Source organism: Lissotriton helveticus, chromosome 8 (genome assembly GCF_964261635.1).
Source record: "Lissotriton helveticus chromosome 8, aLisHel1.1, whole genome shotgun sequence".
NCBI classification, from domain to species: Eukaryota; Metazoa; Chordata; class Amphibia; order Caudata; family Salamandridae; genus Lissotriton; species Lissotriton helveticus.
The window spans coordinates 915700113-915727526 of record NC_136069.1 but is presented as its reverse complement, the minus strand read 5'-3'; the positions used below and the strand labels follow the sequence as shown (position 1 = coordinate 915727526).

The window sequence follows — 27414 nt, the reverse complement described above, 5'->3', positions numbered from 1 at the left end:
ATGTAACAATGTGAGACTCACTAGGAGAACGGCCGTTTATCTTTCCTTTCAAAATGCTGCCAACAATATTTTCTGAATGGAAGACACCATCTTGTAGCATAAAGGGCTGCGTCAAGGGTGGTATTGCCCAGAATGTCTTGTTTTCTAGTGCTCGTAATGACGAAGCCAGAACTGCCGAAAGGGATTCTGGTCCTGCTGCTACTTATTGGAGACATTGAACTATACTCTGGACCTGCCTGGCCTCGACCAAAATGGCGCCAGTATGGGAGCGAATTGCAACTCCTTATGACGTTCTAGTTACTTAGCCTTGACGTTATGGGGGATGTATGCGGTCTTTGTGCACATGGCGGGCGGGGAAGGGTACTGACTGGGAATACGGACAACCCTATTGATGTCGATTTTTCATTATTGATTATTGTATTAATAAAGCTTCGAAGTAATGTTACCCATGATACTCGCCCATGGTGTGCGTATGGACGATTTTATTGTAACTGATCCTGTTATACTTTCAATTAAAAAATCAACCTTCACTGATTCTGCAACCGTTTGTCACGTTTAGTTTTTTCAATTAAATGGCTCGCTTGTTACATACTCCTATACCCCTGGCTTTTGACCCTTTCCTACGCGCGGTCTGTACTACCGCCCTCGGGCGATCTATGTAATGAACAGACTACCATTGCCGAAACACAAGGGAATGCATCTCAGAGAGATAAGTCAAGTACGTGGTAGATAAAAACATTTTCGTGTTTATGCACGCTGATGTGCTTTGAACGCTGCCCCCCCCCCCCCTCATCATTTAGATTACCACCGCCCATTGCACAAAAGCGTACCGGGCGCTCCCCACGCAAAAAAAACAATTTTTTTTTTTGCCCCGCGGGGCCCTTTTAAAGCCTCCACATCAAACCTAGGGGGTCAGGGAGGATCTACTATGCCCCCTTATGGTAATTTCCCCCTTTGTTTTGGCCTCCTCTTATCTCTCGATCCTACCGAGAGACAAGATGGCAGCCGCTCCGGACTGTTCAGAATGTTGACAGACACCGGAGAGCCAATCAGCTTCCCTTCGCGAAGTTCCGTTACGCGTCAAGTACGCGAACCGGAGCGCTACCCGGAGCGCTGTTACAGATATATATATTTTTTTGAACGTTAATTTATCAAAATCCACTGGAGCACATATATTGAGACCTAGCAAAGGCACATCGGGCTACCAGTCCCTACAATTTTGCCAAGTTTCGTGCAAATCCATTCAGCCGTTCGAGCTAAAAGTGAGGCCAACCGCCCTATGGAAATTACCATGGGCAAAACGCGTTTTGGGACCCCCCTTTTTTCTCGGCCCCCCCTTGACGAAACCTCCCCAAATTTTCGGGGGCTGCTCAGAAACGAAATGTTCCATTTTCCTGAAAATTTCAGCCAATTCCGGCCACAAACGCCAAAGTTATTAGACATAGAATTTTCAAAAATCCCATAGAGAAAAAATCCTAACTATATATACCTACTATATATATATATATATATATCACCTACTGGCGGTCGCCAGTAGGTATATATAGTTAGGATTTTTTCTCTATGGGTTTTTTGAAAATTCTATGTCTAATAACTTTGGCGTTTGTGGACGGAATTGGCTGAAATTTTCAGGAAAATGGCACATTTTGTTTCTGAGCAGCCCCTGAAAATTGGGGGGGGGGGTTCGTCCAGGGGGGGTCGAGAAAAAAGGGGGGTCCCAAAACGTGTTTTTAACATTGAGTTTTCCATAGGGCGGTTGGCCTCACTTTTAGCCCGAACGGCTGAATGGATTTGCACGAAACTTGGCAAAATTGTAGGGACTGGTAGCCCGATGTGCCTTTTGTAGGTCTCAATATATGTGCTCCAGTGGATTTTGAGAAATTAACGTTTAAAAAAAGATATATATCTGTAACAGCGGACCGGGCAGCGCTCCAGTTCGCGTACTTTTCGCGCAACGGAGCTTTGTGAAGCGAAGCTGATTGGTTCTCCGGCGTCTGTCAACATTCCAAACAGTCCGTAGCGGCCGCCATCTTGTCTCTCGGTAGGATCGAGAGACAAGAGGAGGCGAAAGGGAAGGGGCAAATGACGATAAGGGGGCATAGTAGATCCTCCCTGACTTCTTAGGTTTGATGTACCATTTTGCCAAGTTTGGTGTAATTCCATTCAGCCATTCAGGCTGTAGACGTATCTAAATGTCGATAATCGAACGGCTGAATGGATTTGCACGAAACTTGGCAAAATATTAGGGACTGGTAGCCCGATGTGCCTTTGCTAGGTCTCAATATATGTGCTCCAGTGGATTTTGAGAAATTAACGTTCAAAAAAAGATATATATCTGTAACAGCGCTCCGCTTCGCGTAGTTTTCGCGTTACGGAGCTTTGCGAAGCTGATTGGTTCTCCGGCGTCTGTCAACATTCCAAACAGTCCGTAGCGGCCGCCATCTTGTCTCTCGGTAGGATCGAGAGACAAGAGGAGGCCAAAGCGAAGGGGGAAATGACCATAAGGGGGCATAGTAGATCCTTCCTGACCTCTTAGGTTTGATGTACCATTTTGCCAAGTTTGGTGTAATTCCGTTCAGCCATTCAGGCTGTAGACATATGTAAATGTCCTATGGAAAATTGCATGGGGAAAACACATTTGAAAGTGTTGAAATTTAGAACCAATTAAAATGTTACTTTGGTTTTGTATTTGTGTGTGATGAAAGTTAATTGGTTATGTATATATGTCAAATGAGAGGAAACCACAGCCATTTTGTGATACTACTGTCTGAGGTACATTTGTGAGGAATTTTTGGTGGTGAATTTCTGGTGTTTGATTTACACAGTACTAACACTTCTCCTACTTTTAAAAAGGTGAGTTGTTAATTTGTAAGGGGAACTATGTTGTACACTTGAAGATAATTTGAAAAATGTTTTCTGTTATTTATTTGCAGTCCTTCTGTTATACTAAATACTTGATAAAGTTAGTTTTATATTATGTATTACTAAAAACGATAAATGAAAGTGATTATTTTTTTCTGCAATTTACAGCAAGCAATTTCAAAATAAAATGGCTCACAATGAAGAGACCGTGGCAATTTCTTTTGAATTGTCCACTACATTGATTGAAATTGAGAGCACCAATAATGAAATATTGTCACAAGGAGGAGATGACTTGTATGATTCCATTAGATTGATTGAAATGGACAGCACCAATAATGAAATATTGTCACAAGGAGGAGATGACTTGAATGATTCCACTACATTGATTGAAATTGAGAGCCCCAATAATGAAATATTGTCACAAGGAGGAGATGACTTGTATGATTCCATTAGATTGATTGAAATGGACAGCACCAATAATGAAATATTGTCACAAGGAGGAGATGACTTGAATGATTCCACTACATTGATTGAAATTGAGAGCACCAATAATGAAATATTGTCACGAGGAGATGACTTGAATGATTCCACTACATTGATTGAAATTGACAGCACCAATAATGAAATATTGTCACAAGGAGGAGATGACTTGAATGATTCCACTACATTGATTGAAATTGACAGCACCAATAATGAAATATTGTCACAAGGAGGAGATGACTTGAATGATTTTTTTTGATCAATCTGTTGATGGTGAATTTATCGAATGTTTGGAGACCATAGAGTTACAAGAATCATCATTGCAGACTTTTCATGAGGAAATTGCTGATGAGGACATGTTACTAGTTCTTTCAAATTTAGAAAATTCTGAAGAATAAATTTATATTTAGAAATCAAAAATTGTTTGAGACATTATTCATTTTTATTTTTAATTTATGAGGTTGTAGCGAAGTGATTGTAGTATAAAATGAGACTTATAGTATAGAGTGCAACATTTTTATGTTACATGGTAAGTTTACTCATATTTACTTCCCTTCTGCCACTATATTATCTCCAATGTGTATTTGACATCTCTTCTTCATCTCCGGCCTCCTTTCTCTCACTGTGTGTCTCCGATGCATCTTATCGCTGCTATTTTGTGTAATTACAGAAGAGAGTAAAATAAAATAGTTCGGAACGTGAAAAGGGGGCAAAGTAGAGTACCCCTCACCCCCTAGGCCTTTTCAGGCGGTCCCAAAAGGATCAGTTTCTGCTTTCCTGAGAGATTATGGTATGAGTTCCATATACCACAATAATTTGCATTACAACATGCAAGATATCTATCTCCTATTACCAACTTTTGGAGATATTCGCGCTAAGCGCGAATATCTCCAAAAAGTAACACCTGCCCTGAGCAGTTCTTAGCCATGTTATCCAATGGGAGGTGGATAACATGGCTAAGAGCATTAGCTCGGTAATGCATGAATATCGCTGACTTTTTAGCGATATTCATGCATTGCGGCCGTTTATTATCGCATTTGCGATAAACCTTGATAATAGCAAGGTTTATCTTCGATAATTTCTGACGATGCTTAGCGGTAAAAAATTCGTTGGTAAGCATCGTTAGCGATAAATATCGCTTAACTTTGGTAATATGCACCAACGTCTGTTAACGTTCGATTCGAAGGAAATGAGGAAGTGTTGAAAAACATTGTTTGCGCCATCTTGCCTTTTTTGAAATGCCACACTTTTGTCGTGCACGGCAGCCATTTTAGATGCCTTGACCAGACCCACTCTCTGCACGCTGTCGATTCGTAGCATGGCTCCCCACCCTCGCAAGCATCTTCCCCAGGCACTGGTCACCCCCGCTCTCTGTCTTATGCATGGGCAATAAACCTCCCCCCATCTGCGCTGCTCTTCCCTGAGAATCACACTCTGTGCCCGCCTGACACCTACCTCCCTTTCGCCCTATTCACTACCGCACCCTCTGACACTCCTCTTCCTCTGTGTCCGATTGTCCAGGCTATCAGCTAGCCCTGCAGATGTAGTTTATGGCTCCAGCTGTAAAGAATCACCCCTCTTCAAAGGAGTTATAGTAGATCAAGGCCCACACCCGATGAGATCCGTCACACCACACGTGTTCCTACTATCTGAAAACCATCCTGTATTGTGATTGGGGAGGGGACCGAGCCTGAAGCGGAAGATTCCAGGAATGACTCTTTGTACATCAAAGTTTTTACAATTATGTGTCACATTAAAAATATATAGCACTCCAACAAAGTAGTAGGAATATAAAACTTTAATAACATATAAATATATACAACAAAACAAAAACAGTAAAAATATTTAAACAACGAAGAGACCGTGGCAATTTCTTTTGAATTCCTGATGAGGACATGTTACTAGTTCTTTCAAATTATGAAAATTCAGAAGATGCTGCCTGGGGGTGGGTCGTCAGTAGCAGTCTGTTGTGCGACTAGTTCCAAGGCAGCAGAACGCGCTGAAATCTAGATGGCACGAAAGTGATGTCTAGTAAGTTGCCGCCCAGCAAATAACGGCGTGGGGCGCCGCGGGGGTGAGTGAGTCCAGTAGGCACCACAGCTATTCTTACCGGCATTGCAGAATTACTGCTGGGGACAATGCCTGTGCTGTAGCAGGGTCACAGCAGAAACAAAAAGGATTCTGTTGAAGATGTTGTTGGTTTTCAATTTGAAAACAGTTCTGGTGTCAACTGCTATGCTAATGTAGTGGTTAATGTTTTGTTTTCTCTAGAAAATGTAAAAGAGGGGGAGGCAGTCCAAAGTTCCGTTAAAAGGGCAAGGAAAGGATCGGTGGTTTGAACTATCAGTCAAAAAGGGGAGGGGGTGCAACCATTTTTCCTACCGGGTCACACTGTGCTTTCACCGGAACTGAGGTCTGCAGGATTCTAGTAATTCAAAGTGAGGCTGGCGCCAGCATGGGAGCGCCGACGTCCCGCGGATACAGTTTCGTCACTCCACGGGCGATCATGGCAGTCATTCCCCATCGGGGGTCGGAGACTCCCGCGGCTCCTCTAGAATCTTCAAGGTCGTGGAGGACTACGGTGGTGGAGTCAACCAGTGACCGGGCCATTTCTTTATGCTGGGCCCGCTCTTGCCAGGTTGACCGCCATTTTGAGAGTTCGGTAGCTACTGGCGATCGCGGGGTCAAATGAGCGGACGGGCTCCACCCTGCCGGGCGAGACGTTGCAGCATGGCCACAGTGGAAGAACCCTTTTCCGGGCGCCTGGAGCGCTGAGGGTGCAGCTGGGAAGCCTCCACCTGGGGAGGCGGGAGAGGCCTGTTCGCACCGTCTCTCCCTCCCAGTGCACCCCACGGCGTCTCGCTTGAGATTTGTTATGGCCGGACCAGGCGATGAGGACGGGGGGGGGGGGGTCGGAGGCATGTGCAAGACATCCCCCCCCAGTGTTGTCGCAGCCATTATTCAAGAAAGAAGAAGTGTCCCGTCCGTCTTCGGGCCGGGCTTCCGGTGGATGTCGGCCGGACGCCCCTAGCTCTAGCCCCATGAACGGGTTCCTTGGTTTATCGGCTGCAGCCGGATCCCGTCGGCCTCGGCCCCCCGACCGTTGGTGGCCGGACCGGAAGAGCATGTGGCGGGACTACCTGAAACTGTCAAGGGCCACCGCGGCCGGACTGGGAGAGAGAGGGGAGGGTCGAGGAGATATTCCCCCCCCTGCAACTCTTCAGCGTTGTAAAGGCAATCCCCTGGCCGGGTCCCGCTGGCCTCGGCCTCTCCTCCGGCTACACCCTACGTTAGGATCTCCTGGCCGAGGCGTGGCAGCAGGACCCGCCTTATATGGGCTGCTCCCGGCTGGGCGTAGCCGCAACCCTGCCCCCCCTTGGAAGTTTCCAGAGTGGGGGCGGATGTTCTACTGACTTGCATTTTCCCTAGTCTATCGATTTTTTTGGCGTGGCAGGCGGTGGGACAGCGAGGGGTGATTTGGTTTCTCTTACTGTTTTTCTGGTCTCTCACCACTGGCATATTCTTACGTTTTCTTGTTTCTAGGACATTAATAGGTTTTATCATTACGTTATGTTATCGTTTCTTTGTTCGTTGTTTAATAAAAGTTCATGTTCATCAGTGGCCTACTGATTTTCGTTTTCCTATTCTTTTCTTTCCAGGTTGTTTCATGCTAAAGTTTCTGTTAACAGGATACAGTGATCACTTCGTTATTATTGCATATGTCCTTTTCACTAGGGGTGCTCTCTGGTCGGGCCAGATGACGTATCTCTAGTAAATGGTCCGGGTGAAACAGGTGCATCAATCAGTGGGGAGTAGATAGGCATGACAGATTACAACGGGGGAGAAAGGTCCGCATTACGTACCCTTTCACTATTTGCAAAGATTTTCCTACGTATATTTGCAAACAGGGAACACCTCCAAAAAGAACCAATTCCCAAACAGTCAATGTTTGGGGAAACAATCAATCAATGAGGAACGAAATAGGCACGACGTGTTAAAGGTTTGCGTTACCTACCCTTCACTATCTGCAAAGGGAGAGAGAATATTCCTATTCTTCCTCGTTTGCAGGCAGAGAAGATTCTTAAGAGAACCAACTTCGAACAATTCAATGCTCGATTCAAACAATCAACAAGGGGTACTGTGAACACAAATGAACGCCGCTTATGTACATACACATTGGTATTATCAACAGGTTGTTCCTAATGTTTCTATTTTAGGGAGGTCAAAAAGAGATCCCATTAGTGGCCTACTGATTTTGCTCGATTCCTTTTGTTTTTTTACACGATTTTTCGCTATCTGCAAAGACTAAACAGAGTATTGCGACTCTGTGCTTGTTTGTAAATAGAGAATGAACCAAAGAGAACAATCAATCAAATGGAGAGAGAAGCAGGCACGACGGATTACAACGGGGGCAAAGGCCTGCGTTAACTACCCTTCACTATCTGCAAAGAGAGAGTACTCCTAATAGAAATGAGGGGTGGGGGGCAGCATTCAAAGCAGATCAGTGTGCATAAACACGAAAATGTTTTTACTTACCACGTATTTGACATTCGACAGCTTATGATATTTGCTATTAAAAAACCATTGAAATTCACTGAAAAAACCATAGGTTATAGACCATATATAGTTAGGAATTAGCATTTAAAAAACCTTATTTTACTCACACAAAACCATTGAAATTCCATATATAGTTAGTTGCACTAACTATATATCGCGCACCCGCAATCCACTGCTGATCATGTCACATATTACATCATTCATGACATGGTCAGTGACATCACTGATGACATCACTGATGACATCTCAAATGACATCACTGATGACATCACTGATGACATCTCATTTGACATCATTCTTGTGCTAATACGATAAACCTCTTCAGACTCTAATATAACCTTAGATACACTCAGTGTATACAGACACTCACACACTGCCACTCATCCATGGAGTTACTCACACACCCAGTCAGTCATGCAAAGAAACAATCTCACCTCCATTTCTTCAACTATACAGTTAAACACACCTTACTTATTGAAACATATACTAACACATATTTACTCTCTTATACAATCCCTGATACAAGTTCACAATGATCGATACAACCACTCACTCATTCAGTGGCTCTCATGCACAGTTATTTATATATGCCAACTCTCACATGTACTGTGTTTTACATATGTACTTACTATGACATGTAGCATTGAGATATCCATTCACTCATCAATACACTCATGCACACAGTCAACTGCCCATGTAGCTGTTTCCACATGCACTCTTGAACTCATACACCTAGTGAATAAACTGCTCACACATCTATGCATAGAGTCACACACCTTCCAGCCACCCCCACACAAACTCAATCTCCCATAGAAATACTTGGGCAACCAATTAATAACACATATAGCCTCTCGTATAGCTAATGATCAACACATGCAGCAGTTTACATCACAACAGACATAATGATGCACAAATTAAGACAGTTTAGTCACTAACCCATGCATTCAGTGAGACACATTTAATCACTCACTCATACAGTCAGTCACGCACCTACTAAATCCTTCATCCAGACACTTATACATCCACTCATTCTTCAATATGTAAGACATATTTTAACTTTACAGAAACATACAGTCACTGGATGTTGTCATCAGTGATGTCATCAGTGATGTCATTTGAGATGTCATCAGTGATGTCATCAGTGATGTCACTGACCATGTCATGAATGATGTAATATGTGACATGATCAGCAGTGGATTGCGGGTGCGCGATATATAGTTAGTGCAACTAACTATATATGGAATTTCAATGGTTTTGTGTGAGTAAAATAAGGTTTTTTAAATGCTAATTCCTAACTATATATGGTCTATAACCTATGGTTTTTTCAGTGAATATATATATATATATATATATGAACAACCAATCCTGCTTCCTCAGAACGAACCAACGAAGTAGGCACGGACACGAGGCTGTAAGAATATGGCTTCTTTAATGGATATATATATATATATATTCAAAAAAGATGCAGATAACTCTGGCTAGTTCTCAAGTTTAGGTGGAAAGCAGCTCCTGTATAGAGCACTCTCAACACCAGCGACACTCTAGATCTGCTCACTTCAAATGTCTGCTTTTCTATCAAAGTCTATAAGCATAGGATTAGCACAGTGCTATCCAGGCTGAGATAGAAATGGACAAAGTCTTTTACCATTTCTACAGCAAAGTTTTTAAGCATAGGACTAGCACAGTGCTGTCCTTGCCGAGCTGTAAAATGACAAAAGCCATTTATCACTCCAGGCACAACAAGCAGATTGGGAAGGTACTAACTCTCTAGACTGCATTTAGCTCTAAGGCATTTTACTTGTGTATGTTTTCTCGGGGTTTAGTTATTGTAAGTAAGATGATTTGCTAGGATAAAGAATTAATTACCTTTCAAATATATTTTTTATAGAAATATTAATATAAAAGAACAGAAAATAAAGGAAATATTTTTGTATTGCTTTTAAAAGTTTTCATTGGTGTATTGCTTATGCCAGAAAGTTTGATTTATGCCTAGTAATACCCACAACAAGAAGTAACTCAAATACGTTGTAATAATGGAATAGGGTGTATCATATCGGTGATAAAAAATGTTTATTTCTAGTCATATTCCTTAAAAACCTTGTCTGAATTCTGGAGGACATTTTGTAAAACTGGTCATTCCTATGTGCTTTTGCTGCATTGCGTAAACATTTAAAATATTGCATGGAATAATGTTCCTTCAGCATAAGGGTACTAGTGGATTGTGTAGTTCTATATGTAAATGATCTCCATAAAGCTTTGTTGGACAGAGGCAAATGCTTTTGGCGCAAGTGTTTCGAAATTGTTATGTGCAGTATTTCTATTTCTATTTAGATGTATGTACTTCCCCTTAAAAAAATGTACTACAAGATTAAAGGTACAACTTGAAGTGGGTGCCTCAGACTGGGTACCTTATCCTTGAGTACCTTTTTATTTTCAATTTGTAGTTTCCCTATTGCGATTGCTCCCCTCCAGCTCCGCGTCACATCCACTTTAGTAAGATTCTAGTAGTTACTATATGGGGCAGCTCGCTGTTGCAAGGGGGTGGAACGTGGATACATGTGGTGTGTCTGACCATAATGTCTTCTCTCTTAGGCTTGGAACTTGTGATTTAGTGGAAGTTGAACGTTGCGCTAAAAAATGGCTGGGGGAAAACAAGGTAGTTGTGACGACTGAGTGAGCAGACATTGTGAGCTGATCCCTCCCTGTCACTTCGGTACTGCTGTATGGGAAAAACTTGTTAGTCAGTATTGTCCAGCTTCTAAAATACTCTACTATAGAGCCATTGCTACAGGGTCTTGAAGGAAAGCTCTGAACAAGAATGTTTGGTGCTGGACTCCATGCATGACCTATTGACGGCCTATGTTTATTCAGGTGAATATTTTTATAGCACCATAATGTAAACGCTCCACGTGGTGGCCCCAGAGAGAGACTGGAACAAAATGCATATGGTCACCAACCATGAGCATCTAGCTGAGCCTACATACCGCTCCATGTATGTGGCGACCTCAACTAAATCCTGAGAAAGTGGAGCTTAGAAGCTCACATCTCTGTAAAGACTGACAAACTGGTATTAAATCACCAAGTCTGAACTTGCTGCAATCAGGATGGATTCTGTGTTTTATTCTTCCTACTGAGCGTGTACTGCACCTTGGCCTCATTCAGACTGCTGTGACAAATCTGGGGGAAAAGCCATGGTCACAGAAGTAGGACCATATTGTGACAGCTGTTTGGACCATTGCACTGACACCAGTAACTGATTCTAACTTTCAACTGCATCTAGTTCCAGGCCTGAGCAATGTGATAGATGGGTGTGATCTGCTATTTGAGGCGTTTTCACTAGTGTTAGGCTCAGTACTTAATTTGTATTAAAAACAAACAAACAAAAAAAGTGCCAAGACCCTTGTTGCACCACCCATTGCCTCTATCAGTGCTGCCATTGACGGTACTAACACAACTGCTCCCATCACACACCTATAAGTGTGAGAACTAGGACTATTCCAGGCCCCCAAAGGTGTAAGAATGGCTTGAGTGGCAGGTATCCGTCATGTTTAACCCCTCCCATGCTCTTGACGGAACCGCTAAGTCACGAGCCTCGGGTGGGCTGTGCTGGTGACGGAGCGGTTCCGTCACAGCCCGCTCGGCGCGCCTGCGCGGCGCGTTCTATTGAGCGGGCGGGGCCGTGACGGAACCGCTCCGTCACAAGCACAGCCCACCCGAGGCTCGTGACGTAGCGGTTCCGTCACGAGCATGTGAGCGCCGCGCGCCCCCCCTAGCGCTGCGGCGGAATTGCCACCGCAGCCAAGGGGTTAAAGCATATTGAATTAATAAACAACGGTTGTTATGCTAATCTCTAAATTAGACAAACGGGGACACCATGCGACACTCTCATAAGCTGCCCATTAAGTGCCGGTGCCAAGCACCGGAACCCACTGGCTCAAATTAAGCATTGGACAAGATACTACTTTCCTGAAATAGTTGCTTGCGCATTAGAAATGTTCTCTCATTCATTCATTCACAACTATAATTACTTTGAACCTGCAAGATATTGCTGTACACAACTCCCCTTCAAGCAGCAAGATGCCCACTAAACAAGTAACATATATTTGGCATTTTAGTGAAACTCGCTCTTTGAAATTGAAGTGCGTATTCTGCTGTCCAGTTGCATGTTTAGGCTCAAGTACATGGAGAGGACTGAGAGTGTGAAGTAAATATTAGACTTGAAAAACTGCCCCGGCGCTGCTGAGTATACCCTTAAGTGCTTGGACCTGCGAGATGTCAAAGGTCCTCTGTACATTTGCTTTACATCCCAGGGTCTCTGCCCTTAGCCTGTGGCTCTGTAAGGATGGGATGCGATTCTTGTCTTTTTCGCGAAATACAAGCATAAGAGGTGCCCAGCACAACCTCTTTGGTCCCTTGAAGATGTACTGGAAAATCTATCATACATTTACTTAAGAGAAATATTCAGTTTGACCAATAACATTTTGGTTTTTCCGCATATGTGCTTCTGGCGATATTAGAGACTTAGGGCCAGATGTAGGTAGGCTTTTACCGGGTGGTAACGGCCGAATTCGGCCGTTACCACCCGGTAAAAGCAATTTGACATGTAGGTCCCTGTAATTTACAGACTCGGTAAATTTACCGGTAGGTAAATTTACCGAGTATGTAAAATACCGAGTCGGTATCATTACTGATTCCGGACAATTGGTATGTAGGTGGGACTCTTCTGAGTCCCACAAGCAGTACCACATCGGTATTTTACCATCAAATACTACTTGATGGTAAAATACCGTTTCTGGTGTGCATGCACATGTGTGCATGCACACCTATGCCATATGACAGGCAGACCTGCCCTTAGGGCAGGTATGCCTGCCACATGGCACCCGAGCCTCTTTTGGGGGTGCCAGAGGGTGTCAAAGTGACACCCCCTGCACCCTTGTGACAGTCGGTATTTTCCGATGTGGTAAATACCGACCGGTATATGCCCAATCAATCCTATGGGCTTCAAAGCCCATAGGAATGCATGGGCATTAACTGGTCGGTATTTACCACATCGGAAATTACCGACTGTTTCCGATTCGGTAATTGCACATCTGCAATTACCTACATCTCGGTATTTTTATTTTCCGACCTCTTAAATACCGAGTCGGTGTGACTCGGTATTTAAGAGGTCGGTAAATAAAAATTACCTACATCTGGCCCGTTAAGAGCAAGATTTCTTTGCATTTTTGTTAGTTAAAACATACTATAGAATAATATTACAGGCAGTAGGTGCATAGGAGCCTGAAATAAAAATGACATGTTCTACTACTGAGTTAGAAGGTTTTTACAATGCGACCTCTCTTGTACTGTTAGTTGGTCTACTACAGTGAAGTATTTCTCTCAAGAGTATATCCTTCATCTTTAACAAGCTTTTTAAGTGTGTAATGAGGAATAGCTGTGGGACGCTCCAGGAAGCACTGCCCTGCCAGGAGGAACTTTTTTTATTGAACCCTTCAAGCCCAAGCTGTCAACATAAGAAAAGGCTCTCAAGTCTGTAATACTGTCACTGTGTTGCCCTGTGGTTGAAGGAATTGGCCACAATTCCAGAATCAAATTGCAATTTCATAGGGCTAAATTTGTGCTGGTGTGAAAGATTCTGGAAAAAACTGAGAAAATGCTGAAGACATTTATAGTCACTTTACAATTGATTTGTCAGTAACTCTTATATTTCCCTCATAAAAGGTTTTTAAATAACATTGACACATCTGGAAAAACTTACACGAATGGGATGGGGAAATAGAAAAGATTGTGTGAGGAAAGACCATTTAGTGCTTTAGGAGTAAGGCACAGTGCTTAAGGCAAGATGAGTCCTTGATCGACAGTTTGGATATTTATTTTCAATCAGTGGAGATATGATCATTGCATTTCAGGGAGTAGGCGGATGGCACCCTTTTGAGTGTTTCGTGGAGCCTGATTTAGTTTGGTGGATGGGTTTCTCCATCACATAGTAAGGATATCCCGCCTGCCGTATTACAAGTGCTGTATGATATAATGCACATGTACGTTAAGGAATTAGCCTCTCCAGATTTCCGTGATTTCTCGGTTTGCTAATTTTCCGATAAATCTGATAGTCAGCACAATAGCTAAGAAATGTAACATTCTGACTTTGAAAATGTAAAAGGGCAAATCGTCCGGCCAGGAGAAAGAACAAAAAACAGTCTTGTGCACCTCTGCTGTTTACTTTCCCTTCCTTATTAACCTTTTAACTGCAGCCGTTGGCCAATGGCCGACGGCCGCACTAGAAAGTCACTTCGAGGTCCCTTTGGTGCAGTGCACCAGAGGTAGTCCTTCATTATTTTTGTACATCAGGCTGCTCAGGAAAAGCTTCCTGAGCCACCTGATTTTTTAAATGTATGTCCTGCAATGATGATTAGCGCTCAGGATGCGCTGATGTCATTACAAGAAAGTGAAAGTAAAACAAGCTGATGGTCTTGTTTTAATTTCACTGAATCAGTGCTTCAGGCCATATCTCAGCCCTCAAGAGCTGATTCCTTTGGGAGCAGTATCGGAAAGAGGAGAGCCTCTGTTTTCCAATGCCACCTCTCCCCAGTGGATTCCTGATTTGGACATCACCACAAGAGAGCGATCCCCAAGAAGGGATCCACCCACTAGCCACCAGGGATGGGGGAGCGACCCCTTCAGTAATGGCTTGTGCGCCCCCCCCAGAAGATTTAATTACCCCAGTCTTTCTGCCCCCTCTTGCCTGGGGGCAGATGGGGGTAATTACACCTGATCTCCCCCGGGGGCAGAAAGCCCACCAGACACCAGGGAAAGATTTAGAAAAAATATATAGGGTTGGGGGCTGCCCATTATAAGCATCGGCATTGGCCATGACCATGTCCCATCCCAAACAAAATGGGGCATCAGTCTTTCTGCCCCTCCGAAGGCAGATTGGACAATTACCACCATCTTCCCTCCCCCGGGGGGCAGAAAGCCCACTAGACGCCAGGGAGTGCGTGTTTAAAAAATATACAACTAAATGGGGCAGCAGTCTTTTTGCCCCCATTGGGGGCAGATGGGGGTAATTATGATGGGGATGTCTTTGAAGGGTTTGATGCTCGATTCCTTGATCCTTAGGGTAGGAAAGTATCCACAGAGGAAATCAGTCTGGTCATCAGGATTATTGTTTCTAACAAAACCCCAGGGCCAGACATAATCCCTGGGGATCTGTTTTTAATCAGTTTGGGCATTTGGAGTGCCTTTTTTCAGTGATTTCACCTGCATTTATCAAATTGTATTGTATGTATTGTATTGTATGAATTGTATTCGCTTCTAAAGAATAGTAAATGATGACCTTACTATGCACCAGGATACAACAATCTTTGTTGGGGTTCTTCAATGATTCCCTTATTATCAGCCTTCAACGGTGCCTCTCATTTCTCCATAGCACATCTGTCACATGTATTTCATTTGTTTTATAGCATCTCTCATACCATTGTAGGATGTCAGAGCACTTCACATCACACACATATAGAGACATTGAATCATACTTGTAAATCAGTGTAGAGATAATGTTACATAAGGCAAAGGGGACTACAAGGTGTAGGATTCACATGTCATTCATACTGATTGGCATTTTTAAAGAGTGCTTGGTCTGGAAAAGCACAGACTCTGGATTCAGAACCTAACACAGTGGCTAGCATTGACTTTAACAATAAAAATGTATTTCCACCCAAATAAACCCCTTTAGCAGCATCAGTATAATGAAAGACTGGGAAAAAAACATAAGTTATTAACTTGTACCATGCAGTGTGTTAGCAGCTCTTTGATGACAGTTTATAGGTCACCGTGCTAGATTATGATTGTCTCTTATAAGCTGAAGAGTAACAAAAGAATCTCTGTGACAAAAGAAGTAATGCACTGACTTATGCACATAAAATACTGTTTTTTAAAATGCATGGTACATTAGATAAGTCAAACCTGCCACTGGACAAAACTCACCTCTCTCCAGCAGGTACACTAATCCCTGGTGTTATCTTGACACTTTTATTGATGATTGTAGGAGAGTAGGGTCTGCTATCCTATGGTCACCCCAATTTTTGCTTTTTTGCTTCACTGGTTTTCGACTTAATGTGGCTGTGGGCCTGCTAATCAGACCCACAGCCTGCTGTTCCCTCTCTAAATTCACAGACATGTACTATAGGTACATAACCCAATTGGTACTGGACTCCTTGTCAGCCCCTGTACAGTGCACTATAGGTGCCCAGGGCATAGGGGCATCCAAGGCCTACCAGGGGCTGAAGCATAGCTTTTGCCACCCCTGGCTGGTTCTTAAATTGACACAACTGGCTGATCACTCAGCTGGGGCAAGGTGGTTTAATCACCCCTTGCTTAGATATAGTATACCTATGTCTAAACCTATATCTGGACACATATATACCTATCAGCCACTCCTATGGCAGGCCTTAGCAATCCTGGAGGCAGAGTGCTTGGTATTATGTGAGATAGTGCTCTGGCATGAGCTGAGCCTGTCTGCAGCTTGCGGGACCAATTCCCTATAGCTGTTCCAGTGATACTGCCATACCATATACTCTTAAGTGCATTATAATCCTTACGGTTATTGCAACTCCGGTTTGGCTTTATCAAAACATGTCGTGTTTGGTGTCATACAACGTGGAATGCTACCCCTCGACTATTCTGACGGTGGGGGCAGCGTCCCACCCCTCCAGGAGGGGAAGACATGTTACTTACTGCAAATGCGGTTAATCCAAACCAGAGCCCCAGCATCACAAAATGGATGCTGCTGCCACAGACACTAGTCTGGCCTCCTGCTGCTGACCGAAACTCGACAGAGGAGGCTTGATCAAAGGATCTCCTGTCACAGGGAGGTGTTACACCACCCCAGACTGGAGATAGTGGATTGTAGCAGGGAGGGTTGAATGAAACTAGACACTGCCTGGGGCGCACAAGGTGTCCCCAAGCAAATGCCAGCCAAATCGGTCCTGGCGGGAAGCTGGACAAAGGAAAGGGGTGTAACCACCCCCTTTCTGGGTCCCACCCATAGGAGGGACCTAGCAGGTTATCCAGCCCCCAGATTTGGAATATAGGTGGGAGCAGTGCCAATGCACATCAGATTATCCTGACTGAAACTTATGAAACGAAACTCTGGACCCTTCGACATCCCACTCGACGTGGAAGACTGAAGAATCTCCCTTGTGGTCAAGGAGTGACCACCCTGTGCAAACAGGCACCATCCAGCACCTCGACGTTTGCTTTGTCGCAGTTCCCGCCGGAACTCGAGCGACAGAGACTGACAAGAGCCAGCTATCCTGACTTCCAACAGCCCGATCCACAGTCCATGCAGAGCTGGGACCCGTGGAGGCGACTTGAAGCGTGGGAGCGGCCATCTTGAATAAACCACGAAGCGCTGACCGTGCAGCATCCGAGGCTCCCTCGGAGCTGTGTATTGGAGTTTGAGAAGCTCCAGCCCCAAGCAGCTTTTGCACCGAAGCTCACCCCTCCACACTCAACGAGTGCTGCGTGGGGCCCTTTTGCATTTTCCTGCTCGATGCGTTGGTACGGTCGCTTGCCCGTTGGCTAGTGGCCCCAGAACCGACGAACCTTCAAACTTGAACAGCTGGTCTGGTTGCTCCAGACTGGCACTCGCTCCCCTGAAAAGGAGCACCCGCTCAGACCTTGCTGGTCCGAGTGTAAAGCCATCTTCGAATCCTGCGTGGGTTGCCTTTGCCATGGCTTGTTGACTCCGATCGTGAAGCCGACACCGCCGACAGCGAGAGCGTTCGTGGGACAGCTCGTGATTCATCCTCGGTGCCCCAGAGTCCACGTGGCAGCGGAGACAAGGCACCCGACATCGACCTGATTGCGCCCGACATTGCCTGGTTCCTTCCTGGTTCTCTCCTGGTCACTGCCCAGTGACCCAGACTCTGTCCCCTCTGCTTTCAGGTACTATTCTACTTCGATCCACCCTTGGATCGCACCGGACACTTCTCTTCTGGACGCCTGCAGCATCTTCATCTTCAGGCACCATCGAACTGCGTGACGAAACCCGACACACTTTGGCACCTATGCACCCGCTTCCTGTGGGTGAGGTAACTTACTAGCGCCGGTGTTCTTACACTGGTACCCACCTCTAGTGCCTGACTCTAAAGTTTTGTAGTCCTAGTCCAGTCGGAAGACTCTTTAAACTGTAAAATGATAACTTTTACGCACCATTGACTTTACATTGGTGCAAGCCGTGCTTTCTGCACTGCACCCGAATCCTGCGGGCTACTCCCGTCCTAACTGTGGTTAGTCCAGTGTAGTCCACGCGATTCCCAAGGCCCTAGGCCTTACCCACATTCGATTAGTGATTGTTATACCACTTTTTTGATATATGGTTTGAGTGGCCACCGGCATCATCCAAAAACGTGCAACTTGTATATGTTATATTGTGCTTTTGTTTAAACGCTTGTGCTTCATTGCTCATAAAGAGTAGTGGGGATTATTCTGAGAATAAATACATATATTTTTATAATATATAACTTGTGTGGTGTCCTTTCATTTGGTATTACAGGATTGCATATGGTAAAACAGCTGGCTTCACATGCCCTATTGAGTTAAGCCTTTAAGGCTGCTTAGTCCATGCTACCCCTAGGATAGCTTGTCTATAAGGTTGACTTACAACCATCACCATAAGGGATTGTTTGGACTGATACAAGGTGCCCACAGAACTGTGGACATCATACATCAGGCCAACTTCTCACAATGATAGAAAACTGCCAATTCTACAAGGAATTTTGGAGTGCTTTTAAAACTGCTGCCTGAGGACCCCCTGGGAATGTGTCACGGACCCCTTGGGGTCGACGGACCCCAGTTTGGGAAACACTGCCATAAGAGGCAGTGAGCGCATTACCGTGAGAAATGGTTGGACTCTGAGATGTCCTCTGTAAAGAGAGTCCCGCCCCTGATGGGCAATAGGCAGCCCCCTGAGTGAAAGCCAAAGAATAGAACACCAGCCATGTGTCTGGCATCTTGAGAGAAAGTAACACACACATGGTGGCAGATCTCCGCCTGCAAATGAAAGATTAGTACCATAGGGAGTAGGAGGATTTGTGCAGTTCCACATGATAGAAGCCAACACTTTAAGAAGCAGTTGCATCATGAAAGTGACAGGAAATCCCTTTTTGAAAACAATAGTGCAGCACCTTAGTGTGGAGGATACACCCAGATAGAATAGACAACACGAGCAGCAAGGAAAATGGAAAAACACCACATTGAGTGAATAAAGAACAGTAACATGAGAAGCACCCTGAGAGGACGGGAGAATAGCAGACTGAGGAGAGAAGAGGCAAGAAGTGCACCAGGAGGAGGGGAACAGCATACCAAGGGGAGATAATAGCACAAGACAGGTGCAGTACCTTGGTGAGCAAGTGTGGACTGTACCCTTAGAAGAAAAATAGTGAGCAACTCCACGAGGGTAAAGGGCTTGAGGTATCACATGAGGAGACTGTGGAACACCTTGAGAGAGGGTAGGGTAGTGGAACTTTCAAGACAGAGGGAGCATCTCCCCAAAAGAAAGATAGGGAATACTCTGAAGAGAGGTGGGGCACCCTGAGGAGAGAAGCACTCTGAGGAAAGAGCGGCCAGCACCATTACACATTACTCATGAGTGAGTATTTTACCAGCATTCTTCAATAACCCCTGAGGAACAAACGGAGTATCTACGTGGCCAGCCCAAAAAAGACATCTTATGCCGCTTTAAGGAAATACAACAATTGAATACATATGGACCAAGAAACTCCTGATGCCAAACTTGACCAACAAAGTGGTCAGGAGGAACCGAGGTTAGGTAGAGGTTTATTGGGGGAGGGAAGCCAAGGCAGGACAGGGTTTCCAAGGCAAATAGTACAAGAGTAGGGCAGTTTGGGTTAATCACAATGGTGAGCTGGTACAAGATAAGAAGCAGGCTGTTACCTTTCTAGCAAAGAAATATCCTTGTCTGGTTTCCATCAGAACCGTGTGATACCGCTGTTCCCATCAATGAGTGTTTAGTTTTGGGGTTCAGTATGACTGTAAACCTTCTTTTCGCCTTAAGATGGCCAGTAATGCCACTTCTGTTGGTGCATGGAGTGGCCTTGTGGAACGCTCCATTCCAATGCTGAGAAGTCGGCCCTGGGTAGTACAGCCAAAAAATGACACAAAATGTCTTGTTTGATGCTTCAACGTTTGCTAATCCATGCCGCAATACCCTTGGGTGGCTGGGGAATCAAGTCTACGCGCTACGACTAACTATCCTTACATGTGACGGAGTTTGATGAGTCTGAAGACATGAAGGATGGCCCTGTAGAAGAGAATGCTTCACTCCATTTGCTACGTGGTCTCTTTAAATGGTTTAATGTTTCAAGTTGTAAAATGGTCAAGTCAACTTTTGAGATTTCAGATCCCAAATACAATTTCAATTTTTCCCCAACTAAATTTTAAAGTTACAGAAACATTTTTCTAATTGAAAAGGCAAATGTCTGATAAATTGTTTGCAGCTTTTGTGTCTAAAACATTTACATTCTGATGTATACATTTTTATTGCACGGTGGTTCAGTCAGAGTTTCCCACGTCCCTAGTATATCTACCTGCTTATTTGTTTCAAATCGGTTTTATTGAGAATACAAATCAGAAACAATACAACATCAAGATTCCATCTGCCTCTTAAAGCAGCTGCCTGCCTTTGAGAAACTGTATTGCGACTGCACGTACCTCACACATGGGCTTTTCGTAGATGTCTTCTTGCCATTGCGGTGCCTTCGCTTGAATAGCATCTCTCTGGAGGGCCTCGAGAACCTTTTTCGGTGTCACAAACCCATATTGCGCTTCCAGCAATGCCAAGTCGATTTTTTCAGCTTTGAGCACCGATATTACCTCATCACGAGCCTGTAGAAAGGCAAGCAGGCCATCTCAATGGTTTGCATTCTTACCAAAGTGTTTGTGATTTTTAGTACAATTGTGTTTCACTTTGTCAAGCTCACTGTTCAGCGTTAACATCTATAGCTTCCATTTTGCGTTAAAAAAACGAATGGTGAGGAATGGAACCTTATCAGATTAAATAGTATAGATATATCATTTTTTTTTCTTATTAACTTTCTTTCCCAGTTTCATCATGTACACATTCTTCTTCTGCAGATCAAACATTAACGTTTTCGTATTAAAGGGCCCGTTGCCGTCTGTGATAAGTTATATGCAGTGCGTGATTCTGGACTGCCACAAGGGAGGCAGAAAAGGATGCGCTCCTTCAGAACAAGCATACCATTAGCATGCAATAATGACAGCTCTCTGAAACGTGATTAATAGCTCGTGTCTGAACCGGCAGAAGAAACCCATTTGTAGATCACAAATGAATACGCGGCCTATGGTCTACAACGTAAGAAAATAAATACCTGACCTGTAACTCTCCCTCCAGCACGCTTAGGAGGAATATCAGGTCGTCGCGAGACAGATCATCAGCTTTCTTGGAGCAGGACTTTTGCTTTTTCTCGGACTTGTGACTTCTTAATATGGTGCTGCTTTCGGCCACGTAGTCCCCCTGCTCTAGGCACCTTTTCATTGTTGCAACCCCAGGAAAAGAAGCGGTGGGTTCGTTTCAGGATTGTTTGTGCTGGACTCTTCGGTTTTTGGCTTCTTAGCGGTTGTTTCTGGTGGTCTTGCTATGCTGCTGTTTATTGCTCACATTCTGGTAATGCTTCAAAAAAGGAGAGAAAAAAGAACAGTGTTCACTTTTGTAGAAAACACTCAACAAGCAGCATATTTGAACAATACAAATATTTATTCCTTAATAGAAATATTATAGATCGTAATCTCTTCCAGCCTTGGCAGTTTGGGGAATAAGGGCTGAGTTTACCATGTTCCTGTCCATTTGGCTTTCTCCCCCAAGGGGCCTACGGGCGTACTCTGGAACTCTGCTCCCAACAAGTGAGCCGGTTTCAGAGACCACAGAGTACCCCTTGCATGCATCACCCGGGGTTAGACCAGCAAAAGGGCGATCTTATCCCAGGTTTTAGTCATCTTTCCTCTACCACTTTGGAGTTGGAAGTCTACAAAGCAAGGGCAGGCTTAGGATTGCAGGGGGTACATATAAGTACAGATCCAGCCCAGTCCACAGGCACTCAAGGACATAGGACCTGTGCCAATTTAACATTTCCATTAGTAGTATAATCCCCAGTGACCTACCAGCTTTGTGTAATGTGCAACATAGCAACAGCAGTTGTCTAGCAACAGTCACTCCTACCACCAGACAGTATCTGCTACCAGTTTAGATAGGGAGAGCTATTATGTATAGCAATTGAAGTTAATAAAAATGCTATAATCTGGGCAGTTGCACCTAGAAATCTCATGGGACCATGAAACTAGTAATTTTTATATACAGCATGACAATGGACCATTAGATCTCCGAGCAGCTTATACCAAACAACATCAGTGATGCACATAAGCAGCACCCTATTGAGGGATTGCACCACAAAATGTTAAAAAAGAAAAGGCTATTTCTTAACTTTATGGATTAAAATGAAAAGCACACAACAACCTCTAATGTAGTAGCACGGTCATCTGTTCCTCTGCCTCTCAGCGCTGTATCTGCTATGCATTCAGATATGTTGAGTAAAATGTCAACCACATTTTGTATAACTGTCCAAATTGACCCCTCAAAGGGGGGGGGAGGGTCTGAGCGAAATTACACCAAGTTTGTCTGAAAGCTAGATCTCTACCCCAATAGCATGCTTTTTAGGTCGAGCCTGTCCCATTCCGCAGGAATGGATAGGATCGGATTCATGTCGGCAAAATCCTCTTCAAACTAAGGGGTTTCAGCCCGGCGTTTTCTTGCAGTTCACGTGAACATGCACGAGCATTCACGGCCAGGGCTTCTCCTCCCCTAGCAGCACTCCTCCCAAACCAGCAACTCCCCCCTCCCACACCAGCACCTCCCCTCTCTCTCCCCGCAAACACAGCCTTGCTGTAGCAGCACTCCTCCCACACCAGCACCTCCCCCCTCCCACACCAGCACCTCCCCTCTCTCTCCCCGCAAACACAGCCTTCCTTTCATTTCTCCTCCCCCTCCCCAGCAAGCTTCCCCCAGGCCGTGTTCCCTCAGATATGCTATTGCATATCGTTTGCTACCTCTTGTATTTTGTTGCTCTTGATACTTGCACAACTGTCACTATTGTCTCATGTAAAGTAACGTTTGCTTTTGTAACATGCTCACTTGTAATTTTGGCTTCATGTATCTAAAAACGCCTCCCTCGCGCTCCTTTCTCCCTCTCTCCCGCTGCCTAGTCCTCCCACCCCCTCCCTCTCCAGCGCGCGCTCCACTCGCATCTGCCTGCTGCTCCCCCGCCCACCCCCCCACTCCCCCCACCAGCAATTCACACACAGCAACGCCACTCACACACGCAACGCAACTCATCCACGCAACCCCACTCATCCACGCAACCCCACTCATCCACGCAACCCCACTCATCCACGCAACCCCACTCATCCACGCAACCCCACTCATCCACGCAACCCCACTCACACACGCAACGCCACTCACACACGCAACGCCACTCACACACGCAACGCCACTCACACACGCAACGCCACTCACACACGCAACGCCACTCACACACGCAGCTCATCCACGCAACCCCACTCATCGACGCAACGCCACTCACACACGCAACGCCACTCACACACGCAACGCCACTCACACACGCAACGCCACTCACACACGCAACGCCACTCACACACGCAACGCCACTCACACACGCAACGCCACTCACACACGCAACGCCACTCACACACACAACGCCACTCACACACGCAACGCCACTCACACACGCAATGCCACTCACACACGCAGCGCCACTCACACACGCAACGCCACTCACACACACAACGCCACTCACACACGCAACGCCACTCACACACGCAACGCCACTCACACACGCAGCGCCACTCACACACGCAACGCCACTCACACACGCAGCGCCACTCACACACGCAGCGCCACTCACACACGCAACGCCACTCACCCACGCAACGCCACTCACCCACGCAACCCCACTCACCCACGCAACCCCACTCACCCACGCAACGCCACTCACACACGCAACGCCACTCACACACGCAACGCCACTCACACACGCATCGCCACTCACACACGCATCGCCACTCACACACGCATCGCCACTCACACACGCAACGCCACTCACACACGCAACGCCACTCACACACGCAACTCATCCACGCAACCCCACTCATCCACGCAACCCCACTCATCGATGCAACGCCACTCATCGATGCAACGCCACTCACACACGCAACGCCACTCACACACGCAACGCCACTCACACACGCAACGCCACTCACACACGCAACGCCACTCACACACGCAACGCCACTCACACACGCAATGCCACTCACACACGCAACGCCACTCACACACGCAACGCCACTCACACACGCAACGCCACTCACACACGCAACGCCACTCACACACGCAACTCATCCACGCAACCCCACTCATCCACGCAACCCCACTCACACACGCAACGCCACTCACACACGCAACGCCACTCACACACGCCACGCACACACGTCACGCCACTCACACACGCCACGCCACTCACACACGCCACGCCACTCACACACGCCACGCCACTCACACACGCGACGCCACTCACACACGCAACACCACTCACACACGCAACGCCACTCACACACGCAATGCCACTCACACACGCAACGCCACTCACACACGCAACGCCACTCACGCAACGCCACTCATCGACGCAACGCCACTCACACACGCAACGCCACTCACACACGCAACGCCACTCACACACGCAACACCACTCACACACGCAACGCCACTCACACACGCAACGCCACTCACACACGCAACGCCACTCACACACGCCACGCCACTCAAACACGCCACCCCACTCACACACGCAACCCCACTCACACACGCAACGCCACTCACACACGCAACGCCACTCACACACGCAACGCCACTCACACACGCAACGCCACTCACACACGCAACGCCACTCACACACGCAACGCCACTCACACACGCAACTCATCCACGCAACCCCACTCATCCACGCAACCCCACTCATCCACGCAACCCCACTCATCCACGCAACGCCACTCACACACAACTCATCCACGCAACCCCACTCATCCACGCAACCCCACTCATCGACGCAACCCCACTCACACACGCAACGCCACTCACACACGCAACGCCACTCACACACGCAACGCCACTCACACACGCAACGCCACTCACACACGCAACGCCACTCACACACGCAACGCCACTCACACACGCAACGCCACTCACACACGCAACGCCACTCACCCACGCAACGCCACTCACCCACGCAACGCCACTCACCCACGCAACGCCACTCACCCACGCAACGCCACTCACCCACGCAACGCCACTCACACACGCAACGCCACTCATCATATTGTGCTGCAAAACTAAATACTTATAAGGTCCCACAAGCGAGACCTATTGGCAATGCCAATGCTTGTTGTGATTAGGTGTTAATCCATTCCGTATATTTTTGAGAAATTAGGGTTAAAAAAAAGGTCCTCAGTAGAGGTATAGATGTTATCCCTGATTACTCTGATATACGAAAGTTAAATTCTTAGCTGTAGATTAATAGAGAAGACAAGTAGGTAAAAATATGGTGGTTTCCTTAGTAGAGGTGGGAGATTGGTTTCCATATTAGAACAAGATAATGTATCGAAGGACAATGATGTTTCACACTGGAATTGGTTTGCTGGTAGACTTAATCATAAACACTCTATACAAAAACGTCATGCCAATGTATTGAACAGTGGTATAAAAGCTCTTTCCTAGAATATGGCAGACCTCTCTCCCAAAAACAGTATTTTTTAACAGTTTCACAAAAGACATTTTTTGTATCCAAGAAACCTGGTCAACTGTAGATCTTCAACTGAATAAATATTATGTGTTTAGCTGTCCTGCCAAAATGTCCAAGTGGGGGCATGTGAGTGGGAGCATTGCAGTGTTATTGAGAACTAATTACACATGGTCTTAATGTTGTTTTACTCACTGTTCAAATTTAGTTCAATACATAAAGATCACTAGGACTATTGGCTTTATGTCAGGAGATCATGCATTGTTTTAGTGAATGTGTATATTTCCCCAGGTCTGATGAATACTTCCCCGATTAAACCATTGCTCCCTTTAATTTCCCAAATTATTGAATCGGAGAAATGTCAATATACAGTCATGTTATTTGACGTCAATGCAAAAGTTTCTAATCATGCAATACAAGTCTTTGCAGGAAGAGGCTCTTAAATGCCCTTCCCCGATACTTCCGAGTAAAGAAGAAAACTGATGAATGTGGGTTAATACTTCTAGAGTTCCTGAGGGAAAGTTAGCGCCTTAGTGTGAATGGGAGAATTGAAAATGTTATTCCAGCTAATTACACCCATATTTCTGTTACAGGACTTTCACTGATACATTATCTAATTGGGTCACATTCTACCATTGGGCTGATGTCTGACCGGCACATCATTGATAATTCCTTCTGTGATTACAAAATATTGTCCTTTTGTATTGACTTTCTCATAGAGGAATTGCAGTATTGGAATACAAAGTGGGTGATATTGTGTATTTTAAGATAGATGGAAGAATATACTGGAAAACAAGTAAAATAGCTAACTTGAATGGAAAATTACAAATAGCCATCACAGATTTGCAAACGCCTGAACAAAACTTACTTATGTGGAGTAGTGTGGCTCACTGGTTAGAGGCAGCAGGCCTGAGAGCAGAAGTCAGCCCGGGACCAGGGTTCAATTCCCGACGCGGCAGGGTCGTGGACCTTGGTCAGCGGACTCGATAATTCTCGCTTCGGTGCTTACTCTAATCAGGGGTTCCACTCGGCAACTCTGGGCATTAGCTTGCCTAATCTCCACAACGGCCCCACCAATTCCGGGGATGCCTGGCTCCACCTTGGGGACTCCCAGCAAGGGACCATCCCACAGGGAAAGCCAGGACGGGTTCCCCAGAGTTATACAGCGCCGGGACGCCCCGTTGCTGGGGCAGCTGTGCGCTTTACAAGTATACTACATTTACATTTACATTTACATTTACATTTACATTTACATTTATAATAAAGTATGAATCCCACATGAAGTCTTTCTAGGAAAGATAAATTACCACAAAATAAAAGTCTATTTAAGAAGTGCTCTCCTATAGACTGTATTCAGAACATTGAAAATAGTAGATTAATTAGACAGCAATTCTTATTTTACTCTCCTGTGAGAGGAAACATAATTAGCCTCTTAAAAAGACTACAAGACACAAAATAACTCTTAAAAAGCTTCAGTCTGATTTAAACTGGGTTGAGCTGAAAGGAGCTTGCTCTTCTAGTAGATACTAGGAGGTTTTGAAAAATCATGGCAGATGGCTGTGGCAATATGGCATAATCAATAGCAAACTTAATCAGTGATGATGAATGGCCTGAA

At 45.4% G+C, this 27414-nt stretch overlaps 2 protein-coding genes across 4 annotated transcripts in view; one reads left to right on the top strand and one right to left on the bottom strand.

Annotated features, from left to right (window-relative positions):
* The window catches only part of CMSS1 (cms1 ribosomal small subunit homolog), a 1475838-nt gene that overhangs the window by 523028 nt on the left and 925396 nt on the right, over positions 1–27414 (top strand). The gene's annotated exons all lie outside the window — the stretch shown is intronic.
* The window catches only part of FILIP1L (filamin A interacting protein 1 like), a 795845-nt gene that overhangs the window by 462831 nt on the left and 305600 nt on the right, over positions 1–27414 (bottom strand). For both annotated transcript variants that reach the window (XM_078657733.1, XM_078657734.1), the window contains exons 3-4: positions 21311–21607; positions 20629–20802 (exon numbers count right to left, since the gene is read on the bottom strand). In XM_078657733.1, the coding sequence (XP_078513859.1) occupies positions 20629–20802; positions 21311–21472 (336 nt within the window). In that variant the 5' untranslated portion in view covers positions 21473–21607. The remainder of the gene's footprint in view (positions 1–20628; positions 20803–21310; positions 21608–27414) is intronic.